General features: G+C 47.6%; 1 protein-coding gene across 1 annotated transcript in view; it reads left to right on the top strand.

Annotated features, from left to right (window-relative positions):
* RFC2 (replication factor C subunit 2) overlaps positions 1-25,799 on the top strand; it is a 183,827-nt gene that overhangs the window by 154,879 nt on the left and 3,149 nt on the right. The window contains exons 8-9 of the mRNA XM_069614736.1: positions 8,042-8,107; positions 19,331-19,411. Coding sequence (XP_069470837.1) covers positions 8,042-8,107; positions 19,331-19,411 — 147 coding nt within the window. The remainder of the gene's footprint in view (positions 1-8,041; positions 8,108-19,330; positions 19,412-25,799) is intronic.

Genomic DNA, 25,799 nt, shown 5'->3' with positions numbered 1-25,799 from the left:
TAGAACGTAGCTTGAGAGCAGAAATGACGTGCAGGGAGAGTTGGGAAAGGGAATTGGGCAAAAAGTTTGAAGACACGGCCTGGAAAGACCTAACATATCACAAGGTGGTTTCTAGAAATGCCAGATTGCAACTAATACAGCTTAACGTTACGCAGAGAGCATACCTCATGCCCGCTGCTATAGCTAAATTCAAGGGAGCAAACAAACAATGTCCTCGATGTAGGCTAGAAAGGGGGTGGGTCTTATACATATGTTTTGGAGATGCCCAACTGTTCAGGTGTTTTGGAGAGGGGTAGCGGGAAAAGGAGGAATCGACCTTGATATCCAAACCGCCCAGAGGCTTGCATGTTGTGCCGATACAAGATCAAAGATTTGATGTATATACTGGCCAAACGTAGCATAGCCATGAGGTGGGAAGACACAAAAGGACCAAGTGTCCCCAGAAGGTGGGGAGATTTGGAAAAATGGGTAACCGCAGAAACTGGAGTGTGGGGAAAAGGCATTGAGGGAACAAAAGGTAGATATGGTTCTCCAGCATGGGGTCTGGCATGGATTCACATGCTCATGAATATTCCCCGTCGTCAGGCTGGGAATCCTCGGTAAAGAAAAATCAGTATCAGTTTCGTTTCTGATCTGTCTTTCGTAGTAGTAACCAATCACTGATCTCTGCGTCATACTGACCACAGCCAATGACTGCCATCTCCCTAAGCCCCGCCTCTGGCAGCCATCTTCAGATTTTTACCGCACGTTCAAGTGTTGGGGGTCCTCGTGCTTAGCTCTCGAGCTTTTGCTGCGTTTTCGCGCTTTTTCAGGTGAATTTTCACATTTTTCGGTTAATCGAGCCTCAAGCTCCACCGTTTCTACTCCCGTTAACGGGTACCCGTTGCAGGATTTTCCTACGCCCCTCAAGGGTGAAGATTTCGTCGAATCAACCTTTTGGAGGATTCCAGAAGATTTGCGGCCTACTTCGAGATGGCCAAGGACGCGAGTTTGTCACCCGGACCCAAGCTGTTTCGCAGCTGCCCTGGATGCGGGCTGCAGAATGTGTTTAAGGAGGACGAGCATTCGCGATGCCTCTACTGTCTTCATGGGGACAAGACTCATGTAGAGAAGGACTGCCAGTTCTGCAAGAACTTGTCGGAGCGGACCATGAGGGACCGTCGATCCCGTCTCGCCAGCTGGTTGGAGAAGGGTTCAACGGGTGAGAAAAAGAAGAAAGGGTCCGAGCGGGCTTCTAAGTCCTGTGCGGGCGCCCCGGCGAAGGGGGCCCAACACCAGGCCAAGCGCCGCAAGTCCGCTGGCTCCGGGAGCGCCGAAAGGTCGGGCTCTTCGGTCGCCAGGCAGGGCGCACCTTCCCTGGCACAGTCAACCACGAGCCAGCGGTTCGGGGAAGAGTAAGTCGGAGACCCCGGGTAAGCTTCGGGAGAAGCCCCGTCCGATCTCGGGAGAGGGGGAGCGAGGCGTCGCCCCTCCCCCTAAGGAGAACGCCCGGGACGCACCTAAGGTGGTGAAAGCCCCTACCCAGCAGGCAAAGGCCTCTATCGAAGCGATCGCGGCGACTCTGGCCAAGCCGGCAGAGACCCCGCCAGCGGAAACTGCCTCTGGGACTAGAGTTTCCCTGCCGCCAAGGAGGGAATCCTCTTTTCAGCCCATCGTTATGGCCACCGTGATGGAGAAAGCGAGGGGGAGCACGGTAGCCTCCTCGAGCTCGGAGTCCGCCTCGGAGGAGGAACTGACCGAGGCCGTGAGGAATCTCGAAGTCCAATTCGAGAAGGTTCGATCCCGTAAGGAAGATCCTCGGGAGATAACCGAGGAAGATGGCGAGGAAGAGCAGCCTTCCCTTCCGGCGCAGCCGGAACCTAGGCCTCAGGATAGCTCGGCGGCCATTTTGTCTGCGATCCAGTCCTTATTCTCTGAGATAAGGACGAGATTACCACGGCCCAGGCCGGAGGACCCGCAACCTGGCCCGTTGGGAAGTCCTCAGAACAAACGACGGAGGACCCAACCCTCTCCTCCACTCGCCCCCGTAAGGCCTACAGTTCCCTCCTCATCCTCCCACGAGTCGGGAGATGACGGTGCGGTGGGCTCGACGACGGGTTCTGAGGGCGACGACGACGGAACGGATCTCCTGTCGCACGGGCCTCTCCGCCCGACGAGATTGGCTCATTCCACGCCATGATCGCCGGGGCGTCCGAATTGTTCCAGCTCTGCCCGGAGGAGCAGAAAAAGGAAGGTTTCCTCTATCAGCGCCGGGAGGCCAAGAGGAAGACTGTCATCGCAGTGCCTCTAATCGATGACATCTGGGAGGAGGGCCTGTCGGTACTCAAGAACCCCTCCACGGCACCAGCCAAACGGGACCGGTACAAGAAGAAATACCGGGTCCCCGAGACCGCTCCCCTGTGCCTCAGGGCCCAGCCAACGCCAGACTCGGTCGTCTCGGCGGCGGCGAAGAAGAAAGCGGCGGGGTCAGGAGCCTCAACGTCTAATTTCCCCTCCGGACGGCGAGGGTAGGAAGTTGGACGCGATGGGGCGACGGGTCATTTCATCGGCGGCGACGACGATCAAAGCGGCCAACGCCCTGGCGATCGTGGCCCGTTACGACAGGGAGCTCTGGTTTAAGCTGGCTCCCATATTGGACTTCCTACCGGACGACAAGAGGTCTGAGGCCCTGGAAATACTTCAGGAAGGCGAGGTGGCGTCGGACCACGCCATAACGGTGGCAACCGATATTGCCGATACTGGGTTCCGCCAGCTGGGCAACATAGTTTGCCTACGACGACGGGGTTGGCTCCGGGCGACCGACTTCCGTCAGGACGTCCAGACCAGGGTGTTGGACATGCCGTTCGACAGCAGCAACTTGTTCGGGAAGGCGGTGGACGAATCCCTCCAAGCCATAAAGACTGACACAGAGACGGCCCGCGCCGTAGGAGCCCTTCAGCAACGACGGCCCTTTCGGAGCTCCGGAGGCAGACAGGGGGCCTCCAAGGGATCCAGCGGTGGCGCGTCCTACCGCCAGGCGGCACGCTCCTCGTCTCAGGGGGCCTACAGCGGTCGCGGGGAGCGCCTCGCCGCCGTCGGCAAGGTGGCCAGGGCGGCAAGGCCACCACCTCCAAGCAGGACTGAACCGGCCGTGGCCTCGGGCCCCCAGCGAAGCACCCCGGTGGGAGGGCGGCTGACTAATTTTGTCGGCGTGTGGAAGTCCATCTCCACCGACCGTTGGGTGCTGGATACCCTGGCAAGAGGACACTCTATCGAATTCCTGAAGAAGTGCCCTCACGTTCCACCTGTGGCCAGGAAGGAAAATCACGTCCCGCAACTGCTGTTGAAAGTACGGGCGATGCTCAGGAAAGGCGCCATCGAGCTCGTCCCGAAGAGGCTCCGGGGTGTACTCAAGGTACTTCCTCGTCAGGAAGAAGACGGGCGGCTGGCGGCCCATCCTGGACCTTCGTCGTTTGAACAAATACATCAGGTCACAAAAGTTCAGGATGGTCACCCTCCAGCACGTGCTGGGACAGCTGGAGGAAGGCGACTTTCTATCGTCGTTGGACCTGGAGGATGCATACTTCCACGTTCCCATCCTCAAAAGTCACCGAAAAGTTCCTCAGGTTCGTCGTCCAGGGACGCCATTACCAATTCAGAGCACTGCCGTTTGGATTGAAGTCGGCCCCCAGGGTCTTTACCAAGTGCCTAGCACCTGTGGCGGCGTGGCTGCGCCTGCAGGGATTCACATCTACCCCTACCTGGACGACTGGCTCATCCGCTCAAGGACGAGGCAACTCGCCGTCGAACACACTGCGAGGACCGTCCAGCTACTCACAGACCTGGGATTCGCCATAAATTACCCAAAGTCCCACCTGGTGCCATCGCAGGTGGCCCTGTTTCTGGGAGCGAAGCTCGATACAGTGAGGCGCCTGGCGGCACCGTCGGAAGAACGGACGAAGACTATTCTGGGCAAAGTGCAGCGCCTGCTAGCCACGGACGTGGCCAGGGTGAGGTCCATCAAGTCCCTCCTGGGGATGATGTCCTCTTGCATCTACCTGGTGCGCCTCTGCAGACTACGGATGCGCCCTCTTCAAGAATTTCTCGACGCCCGTTGGATGCAGGCGACGGGAACCTTCGAAGACAGTGTCCCCCTCAACGAGGTGTTCCGGCGGGCGATTCAGTGGTGGGCCGTTCGAGCGCACCTCACGGCGGGCAAGGACTTTCAGACGCCGGCGTACCAGGAGACGGTAACGACGGACGCCTCCCTGGAAGGTTGGGGCGCCCACACCGGAGATCTCCACGCAAGAGGCCTCTGGCTCCCGGAGGAGAAGCTCCTGCACATCAACATCCTGGAACTCCGAGCCGTGTTCTGGGCTCTCAAATCGTTCCTCCCGTTGCTCAAGGGCAAGGTGGTGCGGATCTTCACGGACAACACCACGACAATGTTTTACAAACGGAAGCAGGGAGGCACCAGATCCCCAGCCCTATCCAAGGAGGCACAGGATCTGTGGCACTGGGCGGTCGCCCAGGGGATGTTCCTGGTTCCCTTACACCTGGCAGGAGAAAGAAACACCATCGCCAACTCGCTCAGCAGGGAGCTGCGCGCGTGTCACGAGTGGGAGCTGCGCCAGGATCAGGTGGATCAACTCTTCCGACGATGCGGCAAACCCCAAATCGACCTGTTCGCAACAGCGACGAACTCGAAGTGCCAGAGGTTCGCCAGCAGGTTTTCCCAGCCAAGAAGCATGGGCGATGCGTTCTCGTTCCCCTGGGACGGCCTATACCTGTATGCGTTCCCTCCGTTGCCGTTGCTGCTTCGACTCATCAACCAGCTCAAGAGGTCCCGGTGCAGGATGATCCTCGTCGCACCGGCGTGGCCGAGGCAGATCTGGTTCCCGGACCTTCTGGACTTGTCAACGTCCCCTCCCATCAAGCTGTCGGCAGACGCGGATCTTCTCTCCAGAGAAGGAGGCGCCATCTTCCACCACGACCCGGCGTCGCTGAACCTGCAGGCTTGGCTCCTGCAGCGCTAGAGTTTGGAGGGTACGTTATACCGGCCGACTGCAGAGAGGTTCTTGCAAAGGCCAGGGCGTCCTCGACTCTCAAATGCTACGGTCACAAGTGGAAGAGGTTCTCTATCTGGTGCCAAGCACAGAAGATCAACCATCTACGAATTACGGCCCCTCAAGTGCTGCCGTACCTGCTATCGCTGGCAAAGGCTGGGCTAGCCCATGCCTCCATTAAGATTCATCTGGCGGCGATCTCCAGATATACCAGAACCACAGGACGGACGTCCCTGTGGTCCCATCGACTGGTAAAAGAGTTTATGAAAGGACTGTTCCGGTCGTTCCCGCCGGTGAAGGCCCCGGCATGGGAACTTAATGTGGTGCTGACCAGGCTCATGGGACCCCCATTCGAGCCGATGCACTCCGCACCGATGAAGTTTGTGTCATGGAAGACTGCATTCCTGGTGGCCATTACCTCCGCACGACGAGTGGGCGAGATCCAGGCCCTATCCTGCAAAGCACCGTACTTGACTTTCCATGCCTCGAGGGTGGTGCTTAGGACGCACCCCTCCTTTATGCCCAAGGTGCCGTCGGACTTCCATCTTAACGACCCCCTGGTGTTACCTGTTTTCTTCCCGTCACCTTCGTCGCCGGCCGAGAGGACTTTGCACTCGCTGGATGTGGCTAGAGCGCTGAAGTTCTACGTGGACCGCACAAAGAGTTTTCGGAACACATCACAGCTATTCTTGAACTTTGGACCTGTGAATCAAGGGAAGGCTCTCTCAAAGTCTTCTATTTCCAGATGGCTCTCCGGCTGCATCATGCACTGCCAACGGTTGGCTAACCGACCGCTGCCAGGCCGTCCGAGAGCCCATTCGACTAGAGCGATCGCTGCTACTACGGCGTTCCTATCTGGTGTGCCCCTGCTGGACATCTGCAGGGTTGCTACGTGGAGGTCGACGCACACCTTCACGAGATTCTACTGCGTCGATCGGGATTCCAGGGAGGAGTCCAGGGTCGGCCAAGCAGTGCTGTGCAACCTGTTCGCTTAAGGTGAGCCTGGTGAGGAGGTAAGAGATGCTTAATGTTGAGTTTTTTGTATTGCTTAATGTTGAGCCTTTTGCCACCTCCCGTGGTTGTGCATGTGTGTGCTATGTATTCTTATATTCATGAGCATGTGAATCCATGCCAGACCCCATGCTGGAGAAGGAACAAGTTACTTACCTGTAACTGTTGTTCTCTGGCATGGATTCACATGCGAACCCTCCCGCCTACCCCTCTGCGGCACTTGGTCATACTGCCACTTCACGTGCTACCGAATCTGAAGATGGCTGCCAGAGGCGGGGCTTAGGGAGATGGCAGTCATTGGCTGTGGTCAGTATGACGCAGAGATCAGTGATTGGTTACTACTACGAAAGACAGATCAGAAACGAAACTGATACTGATTTTTCTTTACCAAGGATTCCCAGCCTGACGACGGGGAATATTCATGAGCATGTGAATCCATGCCAGACCCATGCTGGGGAACAACAGTTACAGGTAAGTAACTTGTTCCACATCCAATGGTGGATTGCTCGAACTGTGGCTTTATTTACACGAGAGGAAGGGAAGACGCCACACAGGCCACATTAGAAGAAGTAAATGCAGTGTAATGTGAACAATACATCCTAGTGATACTATGCACAGGCAGAGTTGTGGGGAGTGGGTTAGTTTTAGGTGGGATATTGGAATAGGTACTGTAATATAACGTACACTGTGTGGTTTGTTTTTTTAAAAAAAATGTAACATATATATTTTTTAAAACTGAGCCTTTTGCAGCCCCGACACACCTTTGATTGTAGCACCACCATGAAATGATAATTATCGTTTTTTGTTAATGGTGGAAATGTAATTGTCTGGGAGGGTGGGACCCATGTGCCAAGGAGAGAATCCATGCCTGTGGCAGATCACATTATCCAGCTCTGTTATAGAACATTTGTGTACATGATACCCAATACTTAACTTTTGATCTATTTTAGATTTATTTTCATCTTCAATAGAAATAATTAAGTCTTGTAACCATTGGAAAATGTATTTATTGCGATGTGACTTGACCGTGATCGTAACTGCACATTCTACTGGTACAGTGATTCTGATGGGTCCTATTCAGAGTAATTCTGGTGGGCATGATCTCTCATGGAAAAATATTGATGCCTCTTATTTCTGATGGCCCAGTACTTATGCACCAATGGGAATACTGCTTCTGAGCTCCTGAGAGATCTTTATCGAAATTCATGAATGGGTACCCATTCAAAACGGTCTCCATAAATAACCGATTGTTTTCAAAACCACATTCTTTGAAATTGTTCAATAACGTACATCATTGCATATGTTCTTAGCAGAAATCTTCACCATTCCCCCCCCCCCACCGCCTCGCAAGCCACCCTTACAAGGGCTGAGTCACTCCACTCACTCCATTGCGTTTCCCAAAGGGATCTGGCCAAAATCTGCCCCGCCACCGCAATAGTGCATCTTGAGTCTCCTGAAGGAAACATTTGTTCATTTTCTCAGTCCTCTTGGATTCCTGTGTCTAGAAGCTGTGTTTTCGATATTATAGGTCTTCGTTTTCTTTTTAACTATTTCAGGTGTAGGATGGAGGATCTGCAAGCAGTGGATGTGGGAGGGAGTTGCGGGTTGCTAGGTGGAGAACTAGCAAGTGAGGTAGGAAACCTGCAAGGAATGGGCAGTGGAAGGTTGTTGTCCTAGAAGGATCAATACAAATACATCTCAAAAAGACTTCTGAAATTGGAGAGTTTTTGTCGCTTCTAGAATTCATGCAGAGTCTTAGATTTTAAGCATGGTGAATTAACCTGCCAATGTACTCTATCTTTATGCAAATATTCAACGGCACAGTTTAAACTTTTTAAAGGCAAATTTCCTTAGTGGATTATGCAGTTCACTCACGGTTGACCTTTCACCATCTGGTACGCTTGTTCTTTTCATACGTCCTAGTTAATATTCAAATTGTATTACGTATGCAGTAATTGTAAACCATACTTTTTTTTTACCCACAGGCATTAAATAATTTACAGTCCACCCAGTCTGGATTTGGCTTTGTCAACAGTACGAATGTCTTCAAGGTATGTGGGTGTGCTGTCACATTGTGAGCCATCAAACATTTCCTTCTGCAACAGTTTTCACACATGTCTAATTGTTGCAGTACAAAGTATTGTTGAAAACACTTCCGTTGTTGCTTCCATAGGCAACATCGTAGTTTCCAGCTTTTCATACACTGATAAAGCAGCGTTTTTCAATTACCCGCTATCTAATTTTGCACAGTTTGACATTCGGTTCACGGTGCTGCTTCTCTCTAATCCCATATCGTTTGTAGACAATACCACCAACTAGTCAGTTTGCTGCAAGCACTTCCAGGTGGTTACAGATGGTAGTTAAACTGAACAGCTGTGAAAATGGCTGGTACAGTTGAGAAATGAAGCTGCTTTCAGATATGTGAAGACTGACACTTTCTCCAAAATCCTTGATATTCAACGTGATTTTCTTCAATACATTTCCACAAACCCATGTCTGCGAACGCCAGCATCAGGCTTTCATTGACGGTACGTCACCAAACTAACATTTACCCAGGTCTCAAACCTTATAACCAGAGCAAACCACACTTCATTGTATTTTATAGCGTAAACATTGCTAGAAATAAGTGAGTCCTTTTATGGGTAGAGGATGAGCATACATGGCAGAAGAGAGAGGGTAGGGAGTGACCATCTTGGTCTCCTTACTAACCTCTGTGGTGAGTAGATATGTTTGACCACAACATTCGTCCACTAGTCATGCCTGCTCCTCATTTTCCTTCTACTTAGTAGATTGTTCCTGTGTTCTCGCCCTCATCTTACTCCACTGCCACACTCTGCCCATGTCCCACTCATCACTTTTTGGTTAAGGTGCTACAAAAACACATGACTTCTTAATGTACTTTTAGATCTTTTCAAAACTCTTTTATAAAAGGCATCAACATCATTTTGAGCTAACAATGTCTTAAATTAAATTTGAATTACCAGTTCCACCAGCCTAAGCCTATAAAAATGTCTTCCATATGCCATTGACATCCCATAAGGCACTGCCGGGCACCATGCTGCAGCATCTGTAATCAGATGCTGCCATCAACCATATCGCTGCCCTTTTTTCCTGGTGTCCGTTTGGGCTCTGGTTAAGATAATAGTGCTTCTTTTCAAATCAAACTTCGACACTTGCATCAATATTTCTCACTTCACACCAAGCTGGTAATGCCCTTTTTGTATGTGGGATCCATTTTGCTGCACACATTCTCCTCGACTCTGTGTTCCTCCCAAACCTTCTGTTCCTGTTTTTCAAAGGTTCAACAAAATAAGAGCTTGTAGTCTCATTCCAAAATTCTAATGTGGGAGCTGTTCCAGCAGAGGACTGATCACAAATTTAAAAAAAAACATAACCAGCTTAATTGGGACTAATTTGTTGATGTGGCCTTTACTATTCCAGTCTGTTAATGGTATTCATGACTGCTTCAGTATTCTTAACCACTGTAAAGTCCGTCCCCACCTCATCCCTTTCTACAAAGGCGTTCAGGGCAACATTTTGAAGTAGGATTTGTTTACTTGCTAAAATGAAGTTGATTGTAAATGATTTTTTAGAGAGGTTAACAAAGTAATTGCTATTCTGAGAGGGGATTTTTTTCAGGTAAGCAAATCTAAATTCATCCTTCCTATGACACTGTTTTGCTGGTAAAACCGATGCAAACAGATCTGTGCAGCTGTGTGGTTGGAAGTAGGAGGCAGCATTTCTTTTTTTTTAATAGTTTAGCTTAAGCAAGATTACCCTTGTGGGTGGGTATTACCGGGCCAGGTAATGCTCTGGGCCAGGTACAAGCCAGAGTGAAGCGAGGGCTTTACCAATCGCCTGGGGCATCACCGGGCACAGCAAGGGTAATATTGCTATTAGTATCCTGCACGTTGAACCGGATAATACATTTTTTAAAAAAAATTATTTTACATTGAGAAAGGACGTGTACAAAAAGATGGCCGCCATGGATCGGGGAGAAGGGACTCTTCGAATTGATTGTGTCCTCCAACGTATTCCTCATCTTTGACATGTAATTTTCAGCTTCAGCTGCTTCGGAATTTTTTTTTTGGCAGAGGGTGCTGTGCGTCGATGCCGTCGAGTCGATGTCCCTCGAAGACCTCTGTCGAGGCTGTCTCATCAGAGATCATATATAGCACACGTAGGGCCCGTTGGCCTCAGTTATGGTTTTCCATGACAGCTTTTGCTTCGTCTAACGAGAATCCGTGCGCCTCATCTAATGACTTGTTTTCGAGAAATTCTTTGAAAAATCCTTCGACATGTCTTCATCCTTGACACCTTCAACATCGAAAAACGTTTGGGAAAAAATTGCCGGGACTGTGAGTCCAAGATGTCCCTTACCGGGCAATTGACATGGCCAATTGTTCAGAATTTCAATCCATGACAGGAAAGGCCTTGAGGGAGCGAAAGGGCAAACTCTGGGTAGGAAGATTACCCAAATCCCCTAAGCCCTGACCTGCTAAGCCTTCGACCGACGAGTCGAGAGGAGACTCTCCTCTAAGGAAGAAGGCAAAGCCTCTACCTCTAGTTCACACCACTCATTGGCAAAAAAAGTTGAATAGGAAGTACTGGAGGTCTCCTTCGTCAACGTCTTCCTCTGGCGATTCACCCGAAAGGGTCGCATGTCCCACAAAAAAATCTACCCCAGCAGAATGGGAAGTTTTCCGAAAGGAAATGTTTGAAAAACAGGGTCCTGCTCCTACCGAGCCATCAAAGCAAGCTGGTAAGGATCGGTCTCGGTCAAAATCCCACGCACCCTTGAACTCGGGGAAAACAGCCCGACAAACATAGAGAGCCCTTGAGGCCCCCTTACAATGAAAAGCACAAAGAAAAATCTAGATCAAGGTCTTCAGACCCTCAACGCCATCAAAACCGTCGACACCAGCTGTGTCCTCGACAGCTGCTAGATCGTCCACGCCAGTGTCGACACCAGTCGGGATCTCGACATCGACAACTTCGAAGACAGCTACGCCGCATACGCTGGCTGTTCCATCGAAGCCAAGCGTCTCTCCTCAATTGGCGCCAATAAAGGCTTCGCCATCGAAGCCTACACTGACTCAATCTGAAAAAGTTTCTACTCCTTAACCCAGAAGTTATTCAAATCACTCTCTACAATTTATGAAGATGAACACTCTGTTGGAGACTGGAACATCCCTTGACCAGGGAGTATAGTTTTTACTCTGGTGCACATTCAGTATATTCGAGAATAGATATGTTTTTGACTGCTGGTCGGATGACGGAGTGTTGTGAAACAAGTGAAATAGGTAGCATACTCTTAATGGATCATGCGCATGTGGTTTTGCAGTTACGGCTGCGATATGCGCTAAATGGTCATACATTTTGGAGGATGAATGTTTCATTGCTGCAAAAGGTTAATGTGTTGGAGGCATTGAGGAAGGAAGTGGAAAGTTTTGTGGAGAGTAATCATGATGGCGTGATGCGTCCCAGTGTTGTCTGGGAAGCTTTGAAATGTACGATTCGCGGCCATCTAATTGGTGTATCAAGTGGGTTACGGAAAAAGAGCGTTGAAAGGGAGGCATTGTTGGAGATTAAACTTACCGAATTGTCAAGGAGGGTGATGGTAGGTCCTGTTTGTGGGGAGGTGGTGGGTGAAGTTAAAAGGGTGAGAAGAGAATTGAATTCGCTCATCAATGAGCGTAATGATCGAAGTAGCTTCTATTTAAAATGCGCCTACTTTGAGAAGGGTGAAAAATGCAACAGGTGGTTGGCTGATAGGTTGAGGAAGCGGGAGGCGGAGCGGTCTATTCCTTCGGTTAGGACTCATGACGGCAGCATTAGCTATCATCCGGGTGTGATAAACAACATTTTCAAAGACTTTTATGAGGAACTTTATAAGAATGAATCTGGGATATCAGGTAAAGGTGCAGAATTTCTGGAAAAGGTAGACCTGTCTAGGATTACTGTGGATGATTTCAATGTTGCTGGAGGAGGATTTTTCATTGGATGAGGTCAGGACGGCGATTGGTAAGTTGAATGCTGGGAAGGCCCCAGGACCGGATGGGTTCCCGGCGGAGTTTTACAAGATCCTGCCGGATTCGGCTCTACGATTGTTGCTGGATGTGTATGTGGAGTCGTTGACCATAGGATTACTTCCAGAGACTACTCGTCATGCTTTGATATCGGTCTTCTTGAAAGGAGGGAGGGATGAAACTCTGCCTTCCAGTTATAGGCCTATTAGTCTTGTTAATGTTGATAATAAGATTCTGGCGAAAATGTTGGCTTGCAGGTTGGAGCGTCTGCTTCCGTCAGTGATACATGTGGATCAATCTGGTTTTGTGAAGGGTAGGAAGACCTCCAGTAACATCAGGAAGATTTTAAATATTGTCTTGAAAGCAAGTGGTCAGGAAGGGGATAGTGCAGTTATCTTTGGATGCGGAGAAGGCGTTTAATAGGGTGAATTGGGACTTCCTCTATGCGGTGTTGGAGAAGATGGGTTTTGGTGTTAAGTTTGTTTCCTGGATCAGGCTGTTATATAATGAGCCGACTGCAGAGGTAGTTACCAATGGTATGAGGTCAGGGAGAATCAGAATGGAGAGGGGTACGAGGCAGGGATGCCCTCTGTCGCCTCTTCTATTTGTGTTGGCTTTGGAACCACTGGCCGAGTTTATCAGGAGGGCTGAAGATTTGGTGGGTCACTCGTGCTGGGGGATAACGCAGAAGATTTGGTTGTTTGCGGATGACATGCTTTTAGTCCTTAGTGATCTCAAGAAATCTATACCGGCATTGATGGATGTTATGGCGGAGTTTAATCTTTGTTCTGGATACAAAATGAACTGGATGAAATCGGAGATTATGCCTTTCACACATTCTGTTGATAGGTTTGTGGTGGATTTGGGCTTCAGGTGGTGTCCAGATAGATTGCTGTATTTTGGGGGTTTGGCTAACTCCGGGGATTTGGTGACCTGGTTAAGGAAAATGCGCGGGTCATGTGTAGTGGTTTGCGGACAGATCTTGAGAGATGGAGTCTTTTGAATCTTTCTTTGTGGGGTAAGGTGAACGCCTTAAAAATGGTATCTGCCCCGAGGATTAATTATGTTTTGAGCATGGTTCCTTTGATGTTCCCTAATACGTTTTGGAGAGATTTGGACAGGTTGTTGCAGGAGTTCTTGTGGGATAGGAAGCCCCCCGAGATTGAAATTGTGGAAGTTACAATTGCCATTGCATAGGGGTGGTCTTGGGGTGCCAAATTTCATGGCATATCACCTAGCCTTCTTTTCCGAATTTTTGGTTCCCTTTGTGGAGGATTTGCAGGATGTTTGGGTAGAGGCAGAAACCAGTTTCAATGGACCTCTTACTTCCAGAGCTGTGTTGACCTCGGTCTCCAGGAAGAGTTATGGACACGATTTGTTGATGGATGGCTTGAGGAGCGCCTGGAAGGGATTGTCGTTATTTGGATGTGGATGCTTTGAGGGAGCCTGGTGTTGCTAAATCCTGCTATCAAGATAGATGGCAAGGTGATTTTTTGGGCAGATTGGTTTCTGGGTGGGGTGAGGTGGGTTGGTGACCTGTTTACAAATGGTCGTTGGATGAACGCAAGGGAATTGCAGCAACAATATGGTATTGAAAACTTTAGAGCTTCTGACTTTGTAAAGCTCAAAAGAGCAATTGGTGTGGTGGATTTGGATAAGAAAATTGCGTTGAATTTCTTTGCAAGGGATTTGGTGGGATCGGGTGGAGGTCTGGCCAGTCGCCTGTATAAAGTTTGTTTGTGCAGTGTTTTCAAGGGAATGATTCTTTAAGAGAGGGCAGGAGAATCGGATTGGATATCACGGAGGGCTTGTGGCAAAACATGTGTATGAACGTGAAGTTGTGCTCGTTGGGACTCACGGAAAGATTGCGACAGATTAAAATTCTAAATCGCATTTATTGGACGCCTGAGAGAATGCATAAAATAGGGATGTCGGAGAGTGCAGAATGTTGGAGGTGTTCATGTGAAATTGGTACACTGGAACATCTACTATGGGATTGTAGGCTGGTAAGGCTGTTCTGGGGTGAGATTGGACGTATATGTGACAGTGATTGTTGGTCTCCCGGTCTTGGATTTTAGTGTGATCATATTGGGGAGTGATGAGTCTTTGGATGATCTCACTCAGAGTGAGCGGAAGTGGTTGTTCAGAGGGACAATGACTGGTAAAAGAATGATCTTAAGGAACTGGACGAATGCTTTGACATTGAATGTTGAGACGTGGTTGTCTGAGATGCATGAATTGGCAAATATGGAGAGGGTGATGTATAGGAGACTTGGTAAATTGGCTTTGTTTGAAAAAATATGGGCTAGATTTTTGCAGCTATTCTAACATTGTGGTTGCTGGGTCGGGGGGTGATTGAGAGATTTGTTTGATTTATTGGGGTTTGCGGTATTGTACATCTCACTCTGTACATTGAACTGTGTAAAATGCTGTGCTTTTCTTGTATTGTTTACCATGTTTTATTTGTTGTACATTGATTGTCTTGGGTTTTTGTTGTACATGTTGTGTAAATAAAGTTTCAACAAAAAAAAAATATACACAAATACACTTCAATAGCAAACCAATAAGTTTCTGAACAAATTAGGCTCCCCTGAAATAGGAGCAAAAATGGCATTTCGGTTACTTTTAATGGGAGTAAAAAGACATAAATTGGCAGAATAGATCACAAATACTTTTTTAGGCACTTTGAGGTCTTGAATCGCAGTTCACCCGTGGATGGCAGACTGTCTCAGTATTTAGAAGAATGGCGAGCCATTACTTTTGATGCTTGTGCTCTGGAAACTGTAGCCCGGGGTTACTGTCTTTGCTTTTATAATAAGACCTCAAAACAATCCACCGGGGACCAGCTCTTTCATGGTTCCGGACCCACTACTTGGGGAGGAAGTCTTAACCCTGCTAGAGAAATGTGCTATAGAACAAGTGCCTGTAGCGGAGAGGAACAAGGGATGGTCCTCCCCCATATTCTTTTTTTTTTAATCCCCACAAAAGGACGAAGGACTGAAACCCATCTTGGACTTGAGATACTGGAACAAGTTCCTCAGGAAGGACACATTCAAGATGGTCACATTGTCTCATATCCGCCAGGCCCTTTAACTCCAGGATTGGTTGGTGTCCTTAGGAACTCCAGGATGCTTATTTTCATGTGTGAATCCATCTCGAGCACAGAAAATACCTGCGGTTTGTAGTTGGCAGGTCTCACTATCAGTTTAGAGTCCTGCCTTTCAGGCTAACATCTGCCCGAGGGTTTTTGCCAAACTGATGGCGGTAGTGGCAGTTAATATAAGGAGAGGGGGATTCACGTCTACCCCTACCTGGACAATTGGCTGATCAGGGCACGATTTCCCGAACAAGCCTTGGATCATCTGTCACCTGCTACTCCCTTCACAGATTGGGCTTCTCCCTCAATTGCAAGCAGTCCCATAGAACACCTTTCCAACAGCTCCAATACATTGGGGCTGTGTTAAACGTCTATGGGAAAGAGCTCGCCTCCCAAGGTGAGGGCTCAAGACATTCTTCAGATGGTATCCAAATTTCAGAATGGCCAGAATCTTCCGGCCTTCGATTTCTTGAGGTTGCTCGGCCTCATTGCATCCTGCATTTATCTGGTGCCAGAAGTCCGCCTGAGAATGAGGTCCCTTCAATGGGCTCTAAGAACACAATGGTCCCTATTCTCAGGAAAGATATCGGCTGACTTCAGATTCCAGCCAAGGGCTCACAGGATCTTCTGTGGTGGGCCTCCAAGGAAAATATTCTGAATGGAGAACCCTTTTGGCAACCATGGCCGGAGATTACAGTAGTAACGGACGCCTCACTCACAGGATGGGGAGCCCATGCCAACGATTTGACAGTCGTTGGTCTCCATCGGAGTCCAAACTACATATCAATCTTTTGGAGCTCAGGGCAATCAGACTAGCTCTGAAGGCATTCCTGCCCTCTGTACGGGGGAAGAATGTCCTGATAATGACCGGGCAACTCGGTGGCCACGTACTACCTCAACAAGAGAGAAGGTGTAGGGGTGACTACCACTGTGCAGAGAGGCAATGCAGCTTTGGTACTGGGCAATTCAAGAAGGACTATCTCTTATCGGATGTTCATCTAGCCGGAGAGAACACAGCGGAGGACGCTCTGTGTCCCACAAGTGGGAACTAGCTCAGGAAGTCCTTCAGGAAATCTTCACCCTTTGGGGAACCCCTCAAGTGGATCTGTTCGCGACCGGTGTGAACCGGAAGTGCAAACTGTATTGCTCCAGGGAATTTCCCCCAAGAGGAGCTCTAGGAGACGCGTTTGTGGTGGACTGGGAGGTTCACTCCTGTACACGTTTCCTCCATTCCCCGTCATTCCTCACATAAGGAGGTTGAGAAAGTTCAGGAAGCACATGAACCTAATTGCCCCGGATTGGGCCAGGAGAACTTGGTACCCGGTCCTTCTAGAAATGTCCATCTGTCCTTCGATACGTCTTCGCCAGAGAGAGAGGATCTTCTCTCACAAGAGGGTCTGGTTCGCCATCCAGATGTCAAATTCTCAACCTTCACGCTTGGGTTTCTGAAAGGCTGAGATATAAGGATTGGGACCTCCAAGATGACATTAGGGGGGTGTTGCTTTCGGCTAGAAGACCAGCAACAAATTCTTTGTGCCGTTGCAACACGTTTTTCAACTGGTGCAATGAAAAGATCCTTTCCTGCGCAAAACACTGGATGTTGTATCCTTCCTTCTATCCTTAGCCAATTTGGGGCTCCAGGTTAGTAACATTAAAGGCTATTTGGCGGCGCTATCCATTTTTCTCGTCAGAGGAGTGTTCTTATTTCAAAATCCCTCTAGTGACACAATTTCTAAAAGGACTCACTAATGTGTATCCTCAATCTCCCTTCCAGGTTCTGGTTTGGGACCTAAATTTGTTTGGAAAATTCTTAGTGTGCATCTTTTGAACCATTGCACAAATTTCCTTTAAGGCTGTTGACCTTTAAAGCTATTTTATTGGTTGCTCTCACATCAGCACGCAGTGTGAGTGAGTTGCAGGCACTGTCAGTAAAACCACCCTTTACAGGCTTCTCCAAGGACAAGGTTGTCTTGAAGGTCAAACCTTCCTTTTTAGAGAAAATCATTTCAGATTTTCATTTGAACAGAACATTGTCCTGCCTTCCTTCTATCCTCCACCTCACCCTGGAAAAGAGGAAGAAAGACTTCATATGTTAGGTCCTAGAAGAGCATTAAACTTTTACATTTCAAGAACATCCAAAATTCGGTTATTCATAGGGTATACAGGACACAAACTAGATTGGGCTGTTACCAAACCGACCTTATCTAGGTGGATAATTTTGGCAATTTGAGTGCTATAGGCTTGCAGTGAAAGACCCTCTTGAAGGCTTGCAAACTCATTCCACTAGGGGCATGGCCACATCTACAGCTGTGCAAAGGGGAATTCCTATTTGGAATATTTGTGACACTGCAACGTGGTCAACAATACACACGTTCACAAAACAGGCCCTGGATGTTTCCCATTCTCAAGATCTTGCTTTTGGCAAGGCAGTACTTTGCTCTGCCCTGGAAAATGTATAGTATGTAGAATTCTACTCCCTCCAATTATTATAAACACTGCTTTGGGAGTCCGCGTTTGTCATCGCCTTCCCAACCTACCCTCTGTAGAATTTGCCATGCTATTACAGCTTCCGCTCCACCAAGGTTGAGTACTGCCATGCCTGTATTTTCGGGCATCTCTGATGCATAAGGAGGAAAAACTGAGGCCAACTGGCCCCAATGATCTTCGAGGGACATCGACTCGACATCATCAACGCACAGCGCTCTCTGCCGAAAGTATTCTGAAGCTGGACATTAGATGTCAAAGATGAGGAATGTGTTGGAGGAACATCCAGTCGAAAGAATGTTACCATGGGTAAGTAACTTGTCTCCCTTTCCTTGGCGGGAAGTTGCACATCGGGACCACTACTGTTCCCAGCACCAGCGAGGGACATGGAAGCGAAAGGTAAGTTGGGCAGGGATGGGCGGTTGTGAAATGTGTGGAAGGGGGAGATGGGGGAACGTGGGGGAGCTCTTATCTGACAGCGAAGATGGTGGCTTCCAGCTCTGACGAGGCTTGGTGCTGGGGCTTTACTGTGTGGTAAAGCCCCCATTCTGCCAAGACCAGACCATGCCCCTGCCAGGTACTAATTTGGAATATTTCCCAGTAATAAGGGCGAAGTGACTGGTACCCATCAAATCTGTAGGACGAAAATCGCTACTGCAGTACTCTGCAAAGTAGACCGTTGTTACAGCTAATACTGTTCCTTTTTCCACCACCTTTGGCAGGATTTCTTCTGTGCCACCTACTCCCTTCATCCTATTGCATCCTTTAGACATTAAGGATCCACTACACCGCATTGCCCTGTACAATGCCTCAGCACAGTATTCAAATAATTGTTGCAGAAGCGATGGTGTCGGTACCCCACTCCCACATCCCTTTACTTCCTCTGCTTCTAGGTACTGGGACCCTTTCACTGTGGTTCTGTTTTCATAGACCTTTTAAACTGTCTCCATAAATCGCTTCACAATGGTCTTCTAGAACAATCTGTTTTTACTCGAGGAATTCACAGCAACTACATAACCCTCATTCTTCGCCTACATTGAGCACTTTTAGGACTGTTTTATTAACCTGTTCAGTATTAAAGCCTACTTTTTTTCTCCCCGTTCTTCCCAATGTCGTGGTTTGCCACTATCTCTATGATCAAACATTTTGAAACTGGACAACCAATTTTGATGATGCTTTGAGTAAATACATACCTTGTATTTCTGACCTTTATCGAGATGTTTGTCGGGTTGTTGACCTTCATAAAATCAGTTGTCGCAACCTTCTTAGTTTTCTGTATTCTGCCTACTCTGAACTTAGATTCACGATTATGATTTGAAATGTAAAAAAGATATTTGTCAGCTGTGAAAATCGTGAGGGGATTTGCTTACACCTACAGCATTGTATTTGGAGCGCTTATGAAAGACGAATGATGTTGAGGACAGATCGAGTGTTTATTTTCCGTATTGCCATCTCTGGATAACTTGCCTGTGTGATTGGTCTAACCTCTTCTTCTGATTCTGTCCCCTCCATTCTCTTCTTTATGCTCTGAGGCCTAGTGGCGTGTAGCGCATAACAAAAATTTAATTAAATTCTCCCGTGTGGCATACATTTACTCCTGTGTTACCGGATGTCGGAGCAAGCAAGACCCCACTGGTTTAACTGTTCTTCCGGTTGTGTTTCAGGTGTGTGATGAACCCCACCCACTCCTGGTGAAGGAAATGATACAGCACTGTGTGGACGGAAACATTGACGAATCATACAAGGTTTAAATGTATTTTATGTATTACTATTGTTTCTGGTTTTGTTGTAATAATGTACCCTAGTAAAATAATATGAAAGGTTGGTGGGTCTTGCTGTGTAGAACTGTTTTTACACTTGATGGAGCAAACGGTTCTTGCAAGGCAACGCCTACTCCGGTAACGATCCTTCACAACATAAGACCACTCCGATTTTATTTATTTTTAATATGGTTCCACGTCGCAATTTCTTGAGGTAAGTAAAGAGAATGCCCTCCTGTCAAATCTCATTTAAATATAATGCACCCATTTGAAATGCCTTTTCCAGCTAATAAGCACTGGTCGGGTAAGGCTCTGATCCACGTTTGCCTGTGGCTGCTGTTGCCACCCCACCAACACCTTCCCTCTACACTTCTCACATTAATTCTTTATTTGCAGAGTTTTCGTTTTACTCTCTATTTTGCCATACTTCACGTTAGGTAAGAATGAGTGCAGTCCAACTGGGGAGGACTACACAAAACTTATCTGCTTGGTATTTGGGAACCCACCTTTTAATATAAGCCTGTACTACACTAGTTGGTAGTGTGACTGAGCAGCCAGGCTTATCTTTAGGGGGGTAATGTGAGCTGTACAATTGAAATCGGCACAAGTAGCCAAGTAACACTTACACACAGTTACATATACATATTTATAGTATACACAAGGTTTAAATAAGCATTCTTTAAAAAGTTTTATCTACTAATAACATCAATCAAAGTTTGGTTTCTGTTTTTAAAAGACATAAAAGTTGGTAATTACCGTTATTATGCGAACACATTTTCCAGCACATATAGTGACTTCAGTAAAGGTCAGTATTGCACTTCATTTTAGTTACCAATTCAGTTATTGAGTTGTTTAAGGAAGGAAAGTTTAGAATAAGACTTGGAACATACCTTCTACAGTTTTTAAAACAATTAGAATCTCCTAAAGTGAGGCAGGTAAACTTTTATCCCAGAAATAATAGTATCTGCAATTATAACCTATGAGGGAACAAGTGCTGCCAAAGCCAGTAGGTTCAGAGGAGTGCCTTTAGGGAGCTAGGACAGCCAAAGTCAATAGGTTGGATGCACTTCTTCGATAAAGTCTTGACAAAGTTAGTGTTCAGAAGAAATCGCAGTAACTCAAGTGAGCTACTTTGTAGAGGGCACAAGCTGTTAAGCCAGTGCAGGTGAGTTGAGATGAACTCCAAAAAGTACTTCACAAGATAGGAAGCATAGCTTATGGCTAAAAGGAACACCCCAAACCCCACAGTACCTGTGATTCAAAGAAAAATGTTCCAGCTGGATTCTTCTGTGCTACAGCTTGGCAGACCTTGGTCGTGGCGACATTAGGGGAGGACGTCTGTCGGACTCCTGAGCAGTGGATTTCCCTTGTCTCAGCTGCACTGTTTTGGCATTTTTTCCTCTGCGGCAAATGGACTAAAACTCTGGTTGGAAGAAGCTTGCTTCCTGGACTCTGGTGAGGGGGGCTCTGGATCAAGATTTCCTGCTTCTGTAGGGTCCTCTGGATGCCCACGAAGATCTGGACGGATTTGGACTTCGCAAGACAATGTACTCGTCAATTGTCACAGGACCCCTGGCATTGGGCTTCTGCAGCTCTGGGGCACAGCAAGTCTTGGGATGCACCAAATGGAAGCTTGTCCTGAGGCTAGTTGGTCCCACCAGCCCAAGGGAGGAAGCTGCCCCATACAGGTCTTCCCAATTGATATGAAAACGGGGTCAGCACAGCCGTAAGGATTCACCGGGCACTTCGCAGTCCAGGGGGGGGGTGCTGCTGGTGTCTTGTCTCCTCTTCGGATGTTCCTCTCCAGTGGTCGACTCTGCCTCTAGTCCCAAAAACCTTGCCTTTTATGCTTTTTTTTTTTTTCCCCATTTATTCACAGGCTATGCTGTCAATCACACAGCAGGGGCCTGCCCTTTCAGGACAGCCAGCCAATCGGGACTGGTTTGACTCAGTAGAGACATATGACAAGTTTCGGCACCCTCCCTTCCTGCCTTTCCAGACACACTAGAGCCTTGGCGGGCTTCAGGGCTGTGAAAAATCAACGACTTGAGCCAACAGCTCAGATGTCTACTTTCATGATGGATGTTTGAGAAAACTCCCCCAAGTCCTCTGGAAGATAGGACTTCACAACTATCCCAGTGTTCTGTAGATCCCCCAGCTCTTACTATCAGTATGTACTACTGCTGATACCTTGTACAGTGGCAGAGCAGTCAGGCTTGTCATAAGAAGAAGATGTGAGCTGTAGGGCAAGTACACAGAGCCTAGTTAGTAATGCACCTCAAAGAAACACCTACTCCACATATATATTAAAATATATATTCTATTTACACAATCAGTTTTTAAATAATTCACACAAATTAATCAAAACACTTAGGAATACTTTAGAATACTTTTTAAAGACCACTGCTTAGTTTGTAGTTGCTTGCGGTTACATTTGTTACAGCTTTGGACAGTTCTATCGTATTATCGGTAATAACGCGCACTCGCGAATTTTAGCCGGAATATGGTAAATCCATTTACCCTGATACTCATATAAGATAGTGACTTTTGGGAAGGAAAATGGTTGCTTGGTCTATACTAGCAAGTCTAAGGATCTAGAGGCAGTTTCCTTGCACAGCAAGTATTTTTTTAAAGCCAACATCCAACCCTAGCTAAAGGCAGTTTGGAGAGGGCTTAAAGGAACAGTGCGCTCAAATTTGATTGGCTTAAAATGGGCAATAATAAAACACGTATTCAACCTCTTTTCAAAGAAAGTTCCTATATAAAATTTTGCACAAATAATGTTTAAACACCTTTAATTTCAAGCACTAGGAGGCATCCATTTTGTGAAATGGATGAGCCTCCTGTGCTTGTGTTAATCTCTGCCCTCGCAGCAATAGTGAAGCAAAAGCCACCTGCTGGTAGCTTTTATTACAGTGGCTTTTGCTTCATTAGTTCCAGAGAGCAGAGAAGTGCTTTTATAAATACAACCTTGTTGTATTTATGATTGCGGTGGCTTTCCGTACCAGGGGAGCCCGGGAGATTCAAAGCAAAAGCCACCGCAATCTTAAATACAACCGCGTTGTATTTATAAATGCTGTGGTTTTCTTTTAAAGTTTCCCGGGCCAGAGGAGCCTGCAAAACTTGGAAAGAAAACCATAGCAATCATAAATATAACGCGGTTGTATTTATAAATTCTGTGTTTTTAAAATTACGAGGCTCCTCAGAGTAGCCTGGAAAACAAAACCACGCATTTACAAATGCCATGGTGTTCATTAAAAAAAAGAAAATTAGCACTTACCGGCAGCAGCCTTCCTGCCTGCCTGCATTCTCTGGTCTATGGCACTTATGAAGCAAAAGCCGCTGTACTAAAAGCTACCAGCAGGTGGCTTTTGCTTCATTATTGCTGTGAGGGCAGAGATTAACATAGGCACAGGAGGCTCATCCATTTCACAAAATGGATGTCGCCTAGTGGTTGAAATTTTCTTTTTATTATTGCCCATCTTTTAAAACCATCAAATTTTTGAGTGCACTATTCCTTTAAGGTCTTGACAAGCAGCAGAACAAACTCCCCTGGATATTGTCTACTCTCTACTATGCAAGAGGATACAACCAATGTTGGAGACCCTGTTAAAGGACTCGCTAAAGGGACACAAGCATCGGCTTGAGTCAGAGGTAAGGCGTGGGTTGCCCTGGACACCTCGAACGGCACTCCAATGCTCTGGAGTGACTTTCCAGATCAAGGTAAGCAAAACCCTTTTCCTCACAGTACCTTTAGGTTAGAAGAAAAGATTGTGACTAGATTTTCCTCTGTGGCCTCGCTGGACCCGACCTCCAGATTCCTTGGTCTGAGGATGAAAGGCAGTACAATGGACGGGATCTCTCAGCAGCAGTCTTCGAGAAAGGACCTCTGGCACGGCTTTCAGCAACTTCTCCAGTCACTCTGGGGTTTTAGCACCTTTTCTGCAGCACCAACAAAGGACGTGATTCGCCCGGTCAATCCTCTTCGGTTCCTTAAATCTTGCACTCTGTTGGGACTTGGACTGGGTGGATTGTGGTTCTGGAGGTTCACCTGGAGCTCAGCAAAGACTTGGACGGATTGTTGGGCTAGCACGTTTTCTGAATGGTATAGATTTTAATTGTTAGTTGACAATCCTCTATTTTTTTTAATGTACTGTGGAATTGAGGATTGCTTTGTACTTTTTATCTTCTATGAACTCGAGGAAATGTTAATTTGTATTTTATTTTTACTGTGTTGTGTAAATTAAGATTGGTTTTCTTGTTTTGTTTTATCTTTCAATGCTTTGTACATTTTGTGGAAGGTTTTCTGCAAACCGAAACACAATAAAAAATAAAACCGACTTGGATGGATTCAGCCTTTTCATGACGATGCAATGCAATTGGGTCTGAGGTCTCCTGGGTTGGAGTTCCGCAGCTCTGGAGAGAGGCACATCATCTCAGGAGATTGCTCAGTTCTTCTTGGGACTGGCTGTTCCCACCATTCCAAGGGAAGGAGTCGTCCTCTTTGGAATTCTGTCGCACAGAAAACTGGGTCAGGACAGCAAAGGTTGCTTCAGTGTTGCAAAGGGTCTGTAGGCGTCTCTGTATGTCTCCTTCGGTTACCTCAGTTTCCAGTGGTCGACTTGCTTTTAACCTCAGGAATCTCACCTTTTTATACAGTTTCAGCACACACTACTCTGCAATCTCCCTAGCAGTATACAGAAAGGGGCAGGTGGCTGTCCAATTGTTGGGGAGAATTATCATAAATGTGCGAATTCCCTTCTACCTTGGAGACCCCCAGCTCTTTTGCTGGACTTTAGGACTTTCAATTTCGAACCTGGAGAGAGTGTGACATTTTTCCCACTCATGTATTTGTGATTTGGACTTCGTTTCTTTTGACTTTGGAGTCTGACAAACTCCATAAGCATCATCTTTGCGTTGTGACAGCACCTTCATTGCAGTGGCACAGGGATGTCTCTTAGATTTCCCAAAGGTTTATGAGGTGAAATTGACTTTACTTACATTTTGTAACTTTCTAGACCCAGCACACACTATCTTACCATATGGTGCTGGAGGGGTTACTTAGTATCCCCTTTGTCTAGTTTCTTATGTAACATTTTCTATGTTGCCCTTTCTACAATTAATGGCTGGTGGTAGTGGTTTACTTTTTCCTACCATTGTGAGTTTTTACAGCGGGCTGCGTTCGCCGATGCAGTAAGGTACCCATGGGTGCCATTTTGTCAAAATGGCCCCGGTCGTCTCTTTTCGCCCATTTCTTGTCAAAGTTCCTTCTTGAAATGTACTCTGCGTGCCAAACCAGGTTTGGTCCCTTTGTTTGTTTTGCCTTTGGCCAGACTCATGAGTCAAGCCCGCCTCTGGCTCCTATATGTCGGGAAGGAAGTGAGGGAGGTGCACAAACTCCCTGTACTTAATCCCCTTGGTTACAGGAATGCACCCAAAGGAAACTGGCAGGCTGGCTGTCCGGCAAGGACAGCCACCCTGCTGTGTGGTTGACAGCTAGGCTGGATGAATGGGAGAAACCTGCATAAAAGGTGAGGCATTTGGCTTGGAAGGCAGAGTTGACCACTGGACGAAGGAATCGAAGAAGAACTTGGAAGAGACGCCTGCTGCAACTCCTGGACCGTTGGTTTGCCCGGTGAAGCCCTGCTGCTGTGCTGAAGCTCTGATTTTGTTTCAACTAGAGAAGCCCTGCAAGGACGACTACTCCCCTTGGGTTGGAGGGACCAATCAACCCCAAAGTGAACTCGTTTGGACATCCTCTCGGAGCTAGCTGTACAGTGCCAGGGAGAGGAACACCAAATCGAGTGGATCGCTTTTAAGTGTGACCCAAGCGCCAGGAAGATCCTCCGGACTTCTGAAGCAGGACTGACCAAGCATGAGCAACCTCAGCAGAATCCTGGACCCCAGATGTGAGGACAGTCCGAAGTGGTATCCGAGAACCGCGATGTTGCTATTTGCTTTCAGACGCGAGGAGCGGACACTGCGAAGTGCAGCCGAATTGAAGTTTTCCCATTGCTGCCACTGACCTTCCCATTGCAGTGCAGGAGTCCCCAGACATCCACCCTCTTGTCCCCACGTCTGAGGCCCAGGAACACCAGGATCTGCAGAGCTGTAAAGGAACAGAAGCCAGCTGTAACCATTTCTTCTGACCAAACATACTATAAACCTAAGAGGATTTACTACTTGTTATGTAGCTTTACTTGTTCTCAGTCGAGACAGGTATTTGTTGCCCTTGCAGAGTTGCTTGCATCTTTGCCCCTCACAGCATGTGGTCCTTCAAGTGAATCTTATTTCTACAAACTTTTCTAAAAATATTGTGCAAGACTTTTTTTACTTGCCTGCAAAGAGGATCTCCAGTTCCCCTAAACTTTGC

Source organism: Ambystoma mexicanum, chromosome 9, assembly GCF_040938575.1.
Source record: "Ambystoma mexicanum isolate Mex_15411 chromosome 9, UKY_AmexF1_1, whole genome shotgun sequence".
Taxonomy (NCBI): Eukaryota; Metazoa; Chordata; class Amphibia; order Caudata; family Ambystomatidae; genus Ambystoma; species Ambystoma mexicanum.
Note: the sequence above shows the minus strand (reverse complement) of the source record. Positions and strands in the feature narration are given on the sequence as shown.